Source organism: Carlito syrichta, unplaced genomic scaffold, assembly GCF_000164805.1.
Source record: "Carlito syrichta isolate Samal-C Ts95f unplaced genomic scaffold, Tarsius_syrichta-2.0.1 Scaffold304388, whole genome shotgun sequence".
NCBI classification, from domain to species: domain Eukaryota; kingdom Metazoa; phylum Chordata; class Mammalia; order Primates; family Tarsiidae; genus Carlito; species Carlito syrichta.
In genome coordinates, this window is record NW_007248484.1 from 264,685 (window position 1) to 279,867 (window position 15,183).

Consider the following 15,183-nt stretch of genomic DNA (forward strand, 5'->3'; position numbering starts at 1 on the left):
AAAAAAAAAAAAAAAAAGTATAAATACAATAAGTTTCTGTTCCTCTAAGAGAATTTGGGTGTGTGGCAGAGATAGACTTGTAAACAAATCACTACAATGCAGTGTGGTAAAATGAGAAAAGGTACTGTTGTGAGAAAGATGGAGGAGTGATTAGTTCAGTTCTATTCTACTTGGGGAAAGGTTGTGCCACATTAGGAAGAGCTTCGTAGAAATGGATGCTCTCATACAATTTTTCGAGACAAGATGAAAGTGTAGACTAGATAACATTATAGTTAGAGTCTTAGTCAAAGACTGCTGATTTAATGAATTGATATCAATATGCAGGCAGATAGTGGAAGGAGTGTATGTATTTATGTGTATTCTTTTAGGACATTTTTTCAGCCCTGCTGTTTTCAACATTATCAATGACTTGGAGAAGAACTCAAATGGTGTGCATTTCAAATGCATAGATGACACAACAGGGTGGGATTATAAATACCCTGAAAGAATTCAGAATTCCCTTGACATAATGGAACACTGAGAAATTTAATAAAATGAAAAAAATTGTATACAGTCTTGGGGAGATATTGAATAAATGTTTAATTTATGCATACAATGAACTAGGCACTGTAGTGAACAAGACATATCTGGGTGTTGCCCTCATAGAACTTTCAGTCTAGTCAGGGAGGCAGCCCTTAAACAGACATCTTAGAAGAAACAATGATGAGTAATATAATAGGGAAAGTACAGAGGACAATGAAAATCTAAAAGGGTGCTAAGTTCAGGCTTTGTAGAAATGATGCTAATTGGAGCTATAAAGGTTGAACGTGAGCTTGCCAAGATAGGAGCAGAATTTGAGGAAAAGTGCAAAGATTCAGAGCGAAGATAGTTAGAATAGGAATTGGTAAACGTTTTTTGCAGAGGGCTAGGTTGTAAACATTTTAGATTTTATAGGCCACGTGGTCTCTGTCAAGATTACTCAACCTTGCCATTGTAGCATGAAAGCAGCCATAAATAATGCGTAAACAAGTAGGCATAATTGTGTTCCAATAAAAGTTTATTTACAAAAACAGGTGTTAGACTAGATTTGGCTTTGGATTGTGGTTGAGCCTATCATGTTTGAGGAACTTGAAGTAGAATTGTTCGGGGTGCTTTTTTCTTCCTTCCTTCCTTCTTTCCTTCCTTCCTTCCTTCCTTCCCTCCCTCCCTCCTTCACTCCCTCCCTTTCTTTCTTCTTTCTTTCTTTCATTTTAAAACAGTTTATTAGTGAGAAGAAGGAAAGGAAAAAGGAAGATTCATGGCAGAAAGACCTGCCATGGGCAAGTTCCTCAGAAAGAAAAACTGCCTCAGGGTGCTTTTTCAAAGTATGTATCTTTGATTGTTCCCACCATGAGACTCTGATTTAATAAGTCTAGGGTGACATTCAGACCTGCTTTTTATTTTCTAATTTAAAAAAAGTTTTTAGAGACAGAGTCTCACTCTGTCACCCAGATGGGAGTGCAGTGGCTTGATCATAGCTCACTGTAATTCTCACACTCCTGGATTCAGGCGATCCTCCCAAGTAGCTGGAACTGCAGACACACACCACCATGCCCGGCTAGTGTGTATGACTAGCCTTGAACTCCTGGCCTCAAGCAGTTCTTCTGCCGCAGGCTTTCAAAGCACTGGGATTACAGGTATGAGCCACCACGTCCGGTCGACCTGCTTTTTAAATATAATAGTACTGATGGGCTAGACTATAGTGTAGTAGGAGCTGAGTTTTTGAAATATAGTCAAGGACCAGATGTTCAAAGTAATATGTAGGCTTCCAAAACCATCGATTTATTTCAGTATCTGAATAAACGTTACATTTTTTAACTATATAAAAGAATTTCAGAGGCTGTATAGTGATTTTCTGGTATTTCTTCCTCTTGTCTTTTTCTCTTTTGTTGCCTTTATAATAGCTTGCTTGATTTATCATACAAAAACCTGTTTCAAATTAATAATATTGTTGTTGATAAGAGGCTACTAAATGAAATTGAAAGTGTTTTCAGTTTTTCTTCCTTTGGACTAAATCAGTCTCTAGATGTACACTGCACATACTATATTTTACATACGGTTAGGTATATTTATTTCCATTTGTTTTCATGTTTTAGAAATTGCTTTTTTCTTTTAGATCTATTTTTACTCTTGAAATATGTAAAACATTTACATGATTCCAGATTCTAAACTATGAAAATCTCACTTCTATCCTTGCCTTCTCTTCTTTTAATGTCTTCTACCTTGAGGTAGCCATTTTTATTGTTTGTTTGTTTCCCCCCATCCAGTGTTTCCTTTCTTTAAACTTAGTAAATGCTGTTTTATCATCTGTATTTGATAATGCCAGTATCTCAATTTTTTGTGTGTCTGTTTCTGTTGCCTGCTTCTTTTGCTGCTTTTTCCTCATACTGATCAGTTTCTTTGTGTGCCTGGTTATCTTTGACCATATGTTGGATACTTGGACTATTATTTTGTAGAAATAATTTGAACATTGATCTCTTTCTGCACAGAGGACTTTCATTTGCTTCTCACAGATACCTAGTGGTGCTCTTTGTCAGGGACTACCCTAATCCAAGTTCTGTGTCCAAGATTCCCCAGACCATAAGAGGTCGGAGTGCAAGCTTATGAGAGGACTAATTTATTTCTTGTTCCTCTTGCCTTGAGAAATGTGGCCCTTTGGGTTTCCAGTCTATAGTTGGGCATGGTTTATAAGCGTTCTCAATTTTGGCAAACCTTGTGGTTTGACTTTAGTCACTTTAGCCTTTTGAGACTGTGGACATGCAGCTCAGTTTTGTAGCTGATTCCTCGGGATTGACAAATTCCCTCAGGCCAAAAGTAATTTTGAGTATGACTTATTTCTTTGGGTTTCATCTTCTTTTAGCTTTGTAATTGCCTATCATAGCATTAGCAGTTTGTAACTCTTAAAAAAATATCTTTATTATAGAGAATGTCAAACATAACAAAGTAGAGACAATAGTGTAATGCATCCCCAAGTGCCCATCACCCAACTTGATCTCTACTTTGCCCAGTTTTACTCCTTTCCTTAACAGTCATTTTGAAGCAAATGCCAAATGTTACATAATTTTACTATAAATGTTTCATTATATACCTTTAAAAGATATGGGTACTTTTAAAAAACTTTCTATGCTTCCATTTTTCAACAACGTTATCAAGATATAATTCAAATACCATATAATTCACCCATTTAAAGTATACGGCTTAGTAGCTGTTAGTATATTCATAGAGCTGGCATTCATCACAACAATCAATTTTAGAACATTTTCATTATCTCCAAAAGAAACCTCACACCCCTTAGCCATCACTCTCTAGGACCTCGCCTCTCCCAAAGTCCTAGGCAAACATGAATTTGCTTTATATTTCTCTATATTTGCCTATTCTGGAAGTTTCATATAAATAGAATCATGCAATACGTGGTCCTTTGTAACTGGCTTCTTTCATCCAGCATATTTTCATTTTATGGCATGGTTCAGTACTTCATGTTTTTCTTTGTATCGATATGACACATTTTATTTATCCATTTACCAATTGATGGACTTTTTGGTTCACTTTTTGATTATGAATAAACATTTTTGTAAAAGGTTTTGTTTGCACATATATTTTTGTGTCTCTTGGGTGTATATACTTAGGATTGGAAATGCTGGATTATATGGTATTCTATGTTTAACCACTGGAAAACTTACAGATGTTTTTCCAAAGTAGTTGTACCATATAACATGCTCACCAGCAGTATGTGAGGGTTCCATTTTGTCCACATCTTTCTTAACCCTTGTTATTGATTGTTTTGTTCAAATTCTAGCCATCCTAGAGATATGAAGTGGTATTTCATTGTGGTATTGATTTGCATTTTCATGATAGTTATCGATGTTCGCATCTTTTCATATGCTTAGTGACCATTTTTATATTTTCTTTGGAAAAATGTCTATTGCTCATTTTGTAATGAGGCCTTTTTATTATTGAATTGTAAGAGTTATTTCTGTATTCTAGATACAAGTCCCTTATCAAATATATGATTTTGTGAAAATTTTCTTCTATTCTGTGCATTGTCTTTTAACTCTTTGATTGGTGTCTTTTGATTCATAAAAGTTTTAAATTTTGATGAAGTCAAATTTATAAATTTTTTCTTCTGCTTGTGCTGTTGTCACAGCTAAGAAATCACTATCTTATCTAAGGTCACAAAGATTTACTTCTATGTTTTATCTAAGTTTTATAGTTTTAGCTCTTATATTTGGATTTTTGACCAATTTTGAGTTATTTCTTACATATGATGTGATGTAAGTTATAGCTTCCTATTTTTTTGTGTGGCTATTCAGTTGTCCCAGGACCACTAGTTGAAAAGTCTGTTCTTTCCCTATTAAATGACACCCCTGTCAAAAATCAATTGACCATAGATGATATATGGACTCTCAGTTTTGTTTTATTGATCTATATTGTCTATCCTAATGCCTGTACAACACTGTCTTGATAAGTATAGCTATGTAGTAAGCATTGGAATCAGAAAGTGTGAATTCTCCAACTTTATTCTTCTGTTCCAAGATTGTTTTGGCTATTCTTGGTCCCTTGGAATTTCATATGAATTTTAAAATCAGATTGTCAGTTTCTGCAAGGAATTCAGTTGAGATTCTGATAGGTATTGACTTGAATCTGTAGTTAAATTTGGGCTGTATTGGCTGGGCACAGTGACTCATGCCTATAATCCTCGTATTTTGGAAGAACTGAGATGAGAGGATTGCTTGAGCCCAGGAGTTTGAGACCAGCCTAGTCAACATAGCAAGACCTCATCTCTATAGCAACCAAAAAATATTAGCTGAGTGTGGTGGTGCACACCTGTAGTCCCAGCTACTTGGGAGGTTGAAGCAGAAGGGTCACCTGAGCCCAGGGATTCAAAGCTGCTGTGAGCCATGATTGTGCCACTGCACTCTAGCCTGGACAACAGAGTGAGACTCCAACTCAAAAAATAAAAATTTAAGTTGTATTGTCATCTTAACCATATTAAGTTGTCCCATGCATAAACGTCAGCTATTTTTCCATTTATGTGTATCTTCTTTAGTTTTTTAAAATAATGTTTTGTAATTTTCAGAGTGTAAGGTTTTCATTTCTTTTTAGATAAATTTATTCCTAAGTATTTTGTTTTTTTGATGGTCTTGTAAATAAAATTGTTTTTTTAATTTCATGTTTAGATTGCCACCACACCCAGCTACTGTTTAGAAATGCAATTGATTTGTGAATATTAATCTTATATCATATAATGTTGAACTCACTTATTAATTTTTATAACTTTTTAGTTTATTTCATAGGACTTCCCATATACAAGATTGTCTTCTGCAAATAGAGATTGTTTCATTTCTTCCCTTTATATCTGGATGCATTTTCTTTGTCTTACCTAATTGTACTGCCTAGAATCTCAGGTACAATGTTGAAGAAAGTGACAAGAGTGGCCACTTAATCTTAGGGTGAAATATTTCACATTGTCACTAGTATGATGTTAGGAGTTTCTATGGATGCCTTTTTATCAGGTTGAGGAACTTCCCTTCTGTTTCTAGTTTGCTGAATGTTTTTATTATGAACATGTATTGGATTTTGTGAGATGCATTTCTGCATCTATAAAAATGAATATGTGTTTTGCCCTTTATTCAACACATATGATATATTACATTAATTAAGGTTCAGATGTTTAACCAACCCTGCATTTTTGCAATACATTCTATTTGATAGTGGAGAATAATTCTTTTTACATTTTGTTGAATCTTTTTAGTAGTCCTCTGTAGCATAGACTTAGGAAATTCAGGAAAACTCTTTATATAAGTCTTATAGATTCTTGGAGACAAACAACTTTGATTATTGAAGAGAAAAATGCTAAAGCATGCAAATGACATATTTGGCGTGAAGAATAGCTCTGGCTAGATTATCGTGTAAGAATTTTATGATTTAATGCTAAACTTCATAAAGACAGATGAGTCAGGTGCAGCCTTGAATATTTGTAAGGATAATATTAATAATTATGATGGTGCTAATTTTGTTACCTTGCCTTTGTTTAATGACTTATCCTCTTTTTTAAAGTGCCACAACGTGCACTGACTCTTTTATCATCAAAGCAATCCTGTGAGGTTTAAGGTTAGAAATTATTGTTCTCATCTGGCAAGTGAAGAAATAGCCTTAGGGAGATTAAGTGATTTTTTGATAAAGAGGGAGGGATTAACAATTATGAAGACGTATGACTTACCAGACTTAGACTAGAATGTACATATATGTGTTAGGCCTCAAAACTAGGTTTTAGTATTTCTTTTTTTACAGGAGAAGAAGTTGGAAGGTGGAAAAAACTGACCCCAGGTCAGTGAAAAGCAAGAGAGAACACTGGGTTTTGTTTTTTATTGATACATAATTGTTATACATATTTGAGGGTACATGATATTTTGATACAGGCATACAATGTGCAATGATCAAATTGGGGTAATTAGGATATTCTCAAACATTTATCATTTTTTTGTGTTAGGAACCTTCCAAATAGTCTAGCTATTTTGAAATATACAACAAATTCTTTGTTAACTATAGTCACTCTACTGTGCTATTAAACACTAGAACTTATTCCTTCTATCTAACTATATTTTGGGCCTCTCATCACCTCCCATCATGCCCCACTTTTCCCTGCCTCTGGTAACCATATTTTACTCTCTGCCTCTATGAGATCCACTTTTTTTTTTAGCTCCCACATATATGTGAAAACATGCACTATTTGTCTTTCTTTGCCTGGCTTATTTCACTTAACATAATGTACTTCAATTCCATCTATGCAGTTGCCAATGACAGAATTTCACTATTATGTATGGTTTAATAATATCCCATTGTGTGTATATATACCACATTTTCTTTGTCCATTCATCTGTTGATAGACACTTATGTTGAGTCCATATCTCGGCTATTGCGAATAGTGTTGAAATAAACATAGGAGTGCAGATATCTCTCTAAATTATTGATTTTATTTTGGATATATATCCAGCAGTGGGATTGCTGGATCATATGGTACTTTTTTGAGGTATTTCCATACCAATTTCCATAATGGTTGTATTAATTTACATTTCCACCAACAGTGTATAAGAGTTCCTTTTTTTTTTTTTTTTTTTGAGTCAGGGTCTCACTCTGTTGCCTGGGCTGGAGTGCAGTGGCAAAATCACGGCTCACCACAGCCTTGACCTACTGGGCTAAAGTAATCCTTCTACCTCAGCCTCCTGAGTAGCTGGGACTGTAGGCATACGCCACCACGCCCTGCTGATTTTTAATTTTTTTTGTAGGCACTAGATCTCACTATTTTGCCTAGGCTGGTCTCAAACTCCTGGGCTCAAGTAATCTTCCCACCTCAGCCTCCTAAAGTGCTGAGATTACAGGCATGGAAAGAATGCTTGCCAGCATTCATTACTTTATATCTTTATATCTTTCTGATGATCACTATTCACTGAACTGATATGATATCTGATTGTGGTTTTAATTTGTATTTCCCCGATAATTAGTGATATTGAGCATTTTTCATATTCCTGGTGGAGTTACTTAGTTCCTTGGATAATGGTAGATGTTATCATTATTGATTCATTAATGTGAAAAATTTCATGTGAATAATATTTTAACAGTAAAATCCAGTTTTACCATTGATTTATATCACAATTCAAGGATGCTTTATAATTTCTGATTGATAGTTATTGTTTCCCAATATTTTAAAACAGTATTTATCAACTGAGAGTGATCCTTTCCCAACACATTTGGCAATGTCTGGAAGCATTTTTGGTTGTCACAAGTTGGCAAGTAGGGTACTGGCATCTAGTGGGTAAAACCAGAGATTGTATCAAACATCCTATAATGCACAGTCTCCCACAACAAAGCATCATCCATTCTCAAATATTAGTAGAGCCAAAGTCAAGGCACTCATGAGATCAAGGCATTTGCGAGGTCGAGGCACTCGCTGTAAAGAGTTCCTCTCCATGACCATCATCTCTATGTGTAATTATCTCCTGATGTGGCTGTTTTATTAGATGATTTTGGATGTTCTTGAGTGTATGTATTTAAGCAGTTTTATGATTTATGCTTGGTCTCTTACTCTCACAGATACTGTTTAATGAACTTAAAGTCCCTTTCCTGTAAATGATTTTTACTTGGTAAAAATTAAAAGGTACAGAAGGGTATCTAATTTTAAAGAAAGTTTCCATGAAATGATATGATGTTTGGGATTTGCTTCAAAATAATCTGGTGGTGTTTTGGAAGTTTCTCAAAAAGTTAAACATAGAGTTTATCATCTGACCCTGCAATTTCACTCCTAGGTATAGACTTAAAAGAATTGAAAACAAATGCTCAAAGAAATATATATACATGCATGTTCATAGCAGCACTGTTCACAATAGCCAAAAGGTGAAAACAGCCCAGATGTTCATTAACTGATGGATGGATAAGCAAATTATGGTATATTCATACAATAGAATATTGTTCATCTATAAAAAGGAATAAAGTACTGATGTATGTTGCGATGTGAACAAAACTCAAAAGCATTATGCTAAATAAAAGAATCAGACACAAAATATCACATATTGTATGATTTTATTTATATGCAGTATCTAAAATAACTCTGTAGAGATAAAACACAGATTGGTAGTTTTTAAAATACTCTTCACAGCCACATCCTCTGGTTACTCAATTCTCCTCCCCAGAAGCAACCACTCTTAGCAGTTTCTTGACTATCCTTCCAGAGACACAGTGTACATTTCTGTGTAAATTATCTTTTTGACACTATACACTAGACATATTTTTGACTTAATATCTTAGTTTTTGTTTAATATTAGTAAATAAAGGACTTGTCTAATTCTTTGTGATGTCACATAGTATTCCATTGTGTGGATCTAACGTAAGTTAAGCAGTCTCTTATTATTGAGTGTTTAGGTTGTTTCTAATCTTATTAATTTATGCCTGATGTTTTTTAATTTTGTACAGTACATCATTTCACATACATGCAACTGTGTCTATTGGATAAAATTACTCAAAGTAGAATTACTTTCAAAGGGTTTATCTTTTTAATTTTATTGGGCATTGTCAAATTGCTTTCAGTAGAAGTTATACCAGTTTATATTCCCACCAGCAATGAATGAGTGTTCATTTCTGCATACTCTGTCAACACAGTTGCATCTTCTACAATTCTTAGTTGGAAAAGAATGTAGTGAATCATAGACAGAGTAAAATTGGTTTTTATAAATTGATTCTTTTTAGCCGGGCTCGGTGGCTCAGCCTGTAATCCCACGCCTTTGGGAGGCTGAGGTGAGTGGATTGCCTGAGCCCGCGGGTTCGAGACCCGCCTGGGCAGCGAGACCTCATCTCTACAATAAATCAAAAAATCAGCCGGGCGTGGTAGCACATGCCTGTAATTCCGGCTACTTGGAAGGCTGAGGCAGAAGGATCGCCAGAGCCCAGCAGGTCGAGGCTGCGGTGGCCGGAAGCGGCCACTGCACTCCAGTCTGGGTGACAGAGTGAGACTCCAACTCAAAAAAAAAAAAAAAAAAAAAAGAAAGGCATTGTATATGTTAAAGAGTCAGAAGAGAGAATTTTCAATTTTCTTACAACAAATGATAAATGTGTATAGTGATGGATATGCTAATTACCATGATTTGATCATTACACAATGTGTACATGTTTTGAAATATTGCATTGTACCTATAAATATGTACAATTATTATGTGTCAGTTAAAAAAATGTTGTATCATCAACACTATGGCACAGAGAATTATGTGGTGTGAAAAAAGAGACCTCCCACAACTCAGGAGTTGTACTCTAAATGTGAAGTTTTAGAAATACTTTCACTGATTTATTTTGTTTATATTTGTTATATTATGTTTTTTAAAAGGATATATGATATAAACCTGCCTACATCTAAAATAACTTTTAATTATTATAAAAATTATAAATGTAAAAAAGCATTGTGTTATACATAGTTTTTAATAGGTAAAGTTTTATCTTAGTGACAATTTTAAAATGCTGTTTCTTAGAATTGATGGATTCAATGAAATAAAGTCAGTGATAGTTAAAGCCAGGGAATAGTAGGATTACTAAGGCCTGAACTTTTATAAAGAATTAGAGTTTCATAGAATCTACTTTATACACAGCTTGCCTCTTTATCCGTAAAACTCAATTCAAGGATCTCATTCCTCAGAAAATGCCTTCTCTAACATCCTCATCCCTATCCCTATGGCTAAGTACAGAATTTAATAACGAGACCATAGATTAGCAAAATTGTACTCATTTTTATCCATTGTGATTTTATTTCCCCTCTATTTGTGCTTCTAGGGAGAAAATATTGAGGATTATAGTGGGTGTGTATTCAAAAGGAATTAAAGAGTGAAGGTAGCACTAGGACGTTGTGAATGATTCAGTGAAGCACCATCTTAATTTTCTGGTGATTTTTGCTAACCAAATATTTTCATCCCCATGTCTCCCCATTTCCTTTTTTTATTTTTTAAATCTTTTTTTGTTTGTTTATTTTTAAGGAAAGCCCAGAAGAAAGAACAGTAAACATGAGCTCTATTCGGGTAAATCAATTTACTTTCATCATGTTCAGGGTTTTCATAAAACCTAATTTCATTAAAAGAATGTATGCTTTTCCTCTTTTTCAAATCTTAAGTCTCTTGACTCCACATAGTCAGAGTGAGGTGTTTGCCTTCTGAATTCATTCCAGTGACTTTAATGTGAATTTATTGGCACATATCCTCTCCAGACTTCTCTAGGATATAACTTTTCATAGTTTGACTCTGCCTGTTATGACCATGCATTGTCTAATTTTAGTGCAGTTGCCTATCTACAAAGTGTGACTGTAATGAGTCTGATTTAATAAAAGCATATATAATTGTCTCATTATTATAGAAAATCCTGCTGTTTGCATATTTAATATAGACAGTAATATAATAATGTCTGCTCCTATGTTATCTATTTTAGGTGTTAAATTCCTAGAGTATGAAAATGGTGGCTGGCACATTTCCAGTTTACAGTACTTTTTTCAGATGAATCTCAGCTAAATATTTTTGCCAATATAATACAAAGGATGTTGGGTACTTTTTGGTGTAAATGTTGCTTAGTGACTGAGTTCCAATTATGAACCTGACCCCCTGAGCTAATTCTTGCTATGTGCATCCAGGATGCTATGAACTTTTCCTAGGGAAAGAAGGAAAATAGAGAATGAACATAATAAAATAATCAATAAATAATTTTTCTTTTTTTGTGCTTGCAGGGAAAGAAATGGAACTGGTATTTGGACTATTTATTTTCAGAGGGGTTGCAAGGCTTGAAACTTTTCATAAGAAGTAGTATTCATCGTTCTTCTGTTCCTTGATCAGAGAGCATAAACCACAACGATCAACATTAAATGAACATTGGCGTAAACAAACTGAGCATACTGGACTAAATTAATTCCTTGTTCCTAGAGGAAAAGTTGCTCAACTTGAGTTTCATATTTGTTTTACTAGCAAATTGCCATCCTCAAGGAGTACTAAGACTGGCCTTCCATCCATGCTAAATTCTTTAGCCTACTAGTGAAAAATGACTTCATCATCAGGCTCTGTTTTACACCAAGTTATGCATAAAGGGATGCATCTGTTTTGTGGTAGTATTTTTCACATTTTTGTCTACTATGAGCTGAATTAGTGCAAAAGAACAGATAATATACAGTGGCAATTAATTCACAGACATACACATGCAAAATACTCTACTGCCTTGTGAAACCTCTGGGAATATTGCCATTTTTCTAATTGTGAACAACAGCACCAGCACCAAGTTAACAGGATACAACATGTATGACTCTAAGAACCCTAAGAAGTTGGTTACTTTTGGGCCTTCACTGGTAGCATTTGATAAGGGAAGGAAGGGGAGATAATTTGTGGGGTATTCAAGACATTCCTATTTATATTGGTTTGATTTTTTTTTTAACTTATAAATTAAGCATTGCTTGTCGTTTTTGTTAATCTTAAGTATTAATTCATAGTGAATCATTACTCAGGATTTGTGGCTAATGTGATTCATTCATTCATTCCTTCTCTGTCTTTTTCTCATTTCCTTCCTCATATTAATTCAGAATATACCATTAGGATAGCACTAGAAAGTGAAATTATAGCCAAGCAATATTTTCAGTTTGTTATCAGCAGTTTGTGAAGATAGTCTGATTATTAAAACATGTAAAAGATCACTTCCCTGAATGAAAAATAACAGCAGCAACAAAAAAGTTCCCACCATGACACTGCATAATTGCAACCCCCTTCCTCTGCTGCCTTGTTAGCTTGGCAGTGATGGCCTTTAGTATTTGTGATCTCTGCATGAAGCCCACGCTGGCCTAGGCTATGATGGGTTTATAGGAAACTGAACATGTCTCTCTGCCCTTAAAATAAGTCTTCTATTCAGAAGCTCTTAACCTAATGCATTTAACTCTTTAATGGTTCAGAAAATTACTCAAGTAACATCAGAGAAGCCACATCTTTGTGGGCAACCTTTTCAAGCATAACTATGAGGCTCTTTCTGCATATATTTTCTAGGAATGAGGTTTGCATTTGGAAGCAGTACATTTGTTGTTCTGAATGAAAAGTTGATCATTTCATTTATGAGATTTAGTCATCTCTTTTCACAAATCGGTTTTGTAAAATTATCAAGTGTATGAAATGTATTGCAAAGGCTCTTCAGTCTTCCCTTTGGAGGACTATATTTTCTTTCTTTAAAACTCCACTGTGACTCCTTTTCAGTCTTGACTTTCCTGGTTACAACCCTGTCACAAACAACTGGTCTCCATCCTATATTTAATTTTCTATATTAAATTTCTGCCTATATCAGTTTGATTTCATGAAATTGCTCTGTTTTATCTGTTTGTATATATGTGTCTATATCTCTAGTTTTTAAGTGTTTAGGACTAAATAAAATAACCACAATTTTATTTGATAATTCTGAAGTATAAAAATTTTTTCATAACAGCTAGAGTATCTTGCTGAAAATTTACTATAAAATTTTGCTTCAGTGCTACTGAAGAACTCTTTCCCTTCTCATAAAATTCATATCATTTGAGAGAAATCAAGCAGAATTTATTTTTGTCTTTAAAGGCACATTTGTATGTGTTTTTTTATTCCTATTAAAACAAAACCCTATATTATTGGATGGTGTCCAAACTAGAAATACTATTCATCCACTCACTCATTAATTGATTCCATAAATGTTTATTGAACTCCTTACCATGTGCCAGGTGTCCTGTGTGCTGGTTATACAACTGTGACCAAAACAAGGTACCTACTTTTATGGAGTTTACATTCCAATGGAGAAGACAGGCAATAACAGTATAAACAAATATATAATATCAAGTGCTATGAAGAAAAGGCAGGGAATAGGGGCAGAATGTGTTGACTTTGTCAAATGCTTTTTCTGCATCTATAGAAATGAGCATATGGATTTTGTCCTTCATTCTCTTAACATGATGTTTCACATTTATTGATTTGTGTATGTTGAACCATCTGGGTATCATTGGGATGAATCACATTGGAATAGAATGTGGAGAGGGTTACTACTTTAGATAAGGTGGTTTGGGAAGGCCTGTTTGAAGAAGTGACATGTACAGAGGCCTTAATGAAGTAAGCATATGAACCATGAGAATATTTGAGGAAAGAGTATTTGGGCAGATGCAAAGGCAAGTGAAAAGGCCCTAAAATGTTAACTTATTTGACATATTTGAGGAATAACAGAGAGGCAAGTGAGGTTACAGCATAGTGAAATGGGAAAAGTTAGGGACTAGTTTATGAAGATCCTTATAACCTGGCGTAGATATATATAAATGGAGAGTCACTAGAATGAGAAGAGGAGTGACATAATTTGATTTACTTGTGTGAGTTATGGCGTTGCAGTGTGAAGATTAGACTGAAGAGGATTAAAGAGGAAAGGGAGACCATGCATTAGGTTATTACAGTGTTCCAGGCAACAGACATGGACTAGTGTGATAGATGAGGGGTGATGGTTAGATGTTGGATTCAGACTCTATGTTTAAGGTTGAAAGTAGAGAAGATAGGATCTGCTGATAACTTGGAGATGAGGAACAGGAAGGAGGGTAGTAAAGAATGACTGCTAGATTTTGTATCTGAATTTTGAGATGTAGAGATGAGGCATGCTGGAAGAGGGACAGCTTTGGAGGAGTGTGGAATCAAGTTCTATTTTGGCCATGTTAGGTTGGAGATGCTGTGTATGCAACTGTTTTTTTAGTCTGGATTTCAGGATACAGTTTGAGACTGGAAGAATTAATTTGGGAGTCATTAAGGAATAACTGTGACATTGGATAAGATCACCTAGTGTAGGCATAAAACGATGGCACAAGACTGAACCCTGGAATATACCAGTGTGAAGAAGTAGAGAAGAGGAGGAACCAGCAAAGGACTGAGAAGGACTGACCAGTGAGCTAGAAGGAAAATCAGGAGGCCGGCATGCTGGAAGCCAAGTAAAGAAAGTGTTTCAAAAACAGAGGGAGTATTGAATGGTGTGGAATGTTGCCTTTATACCTGGAAAATAGAAGCTTTAGATGCTTTGAAGAAAATGTGATAGCTTTTCTAATGGGTAACCTTTTTCATTTAAAGATTTCTCTTGTTCTCAAGTTTGTACTCCAAATAACTTTTCCATATTGTTTTTAAGAACATGTTACTTTGTTCCTTAAGATCTTGTAGAACTTTCACTTGTGAGGAGGAATTTGATTATTTTTCATGCTAATAATCTTTAGATCGTTGAAGAAACTAGTCTAAGTTTAAATTTGTGTTCCAGGAGAAAGCGTTTTTTCCTTAGGTTTGTCTTTTTGTTTAATCATGATTCCCTTGATACATTTTTCTTCTCCCCCCCAAATAAAATACGTAGAAAGTCAGCTAGGCATGGTGGCTCACACCTGTAATCCCACACTTTGGGAGGCTGAGGCACAAGGATTGCTTGAGTCCAGGAGTTTGAGACTAGCCTAGGGAACATAGCGAGACCTCATCTCTACAAGAAATACAAAAGATTAGCTGGGCATAGTGACGCACACCTGTAGTCCCAGCTACTCGGGAGGCTGAGGTGGAAGGATTAACCTGAGCCCAAGAGATTGAGGCTTCAGTGAACCTGGGTGACAGAGTGGGGCCCCAACTTAAACAAAAAAAAGTGCCTGGG

General features: G+C 35.0%; 1 protein-coding gene across 1 annotated transcript in view; it reads left to right on the forward strand.

Moving 5' to 3' along the window:
• Positions 1-11,368, forward strand: part of CENPI (centromere protein I) — a 65,666-nt gene extending 54,298 nt beyond the window's left edge. The window contains exons 20-21 of the mRNA XM_008059832.2: positions 10,530-10,571; positions 11,267-11,368. Coding sequence (XP_008058023.1) covers positions 10,530-10,571; positions 11,267-11,368 — 144 coding nt within the window. The remainder of the gene's footprint in view (positions 1-10,529; positions 10,572-11,266) is intronic.
• The last annotated feature ends 3,815 nt before the right edge of the window (positions 11,369-15,183 follow it).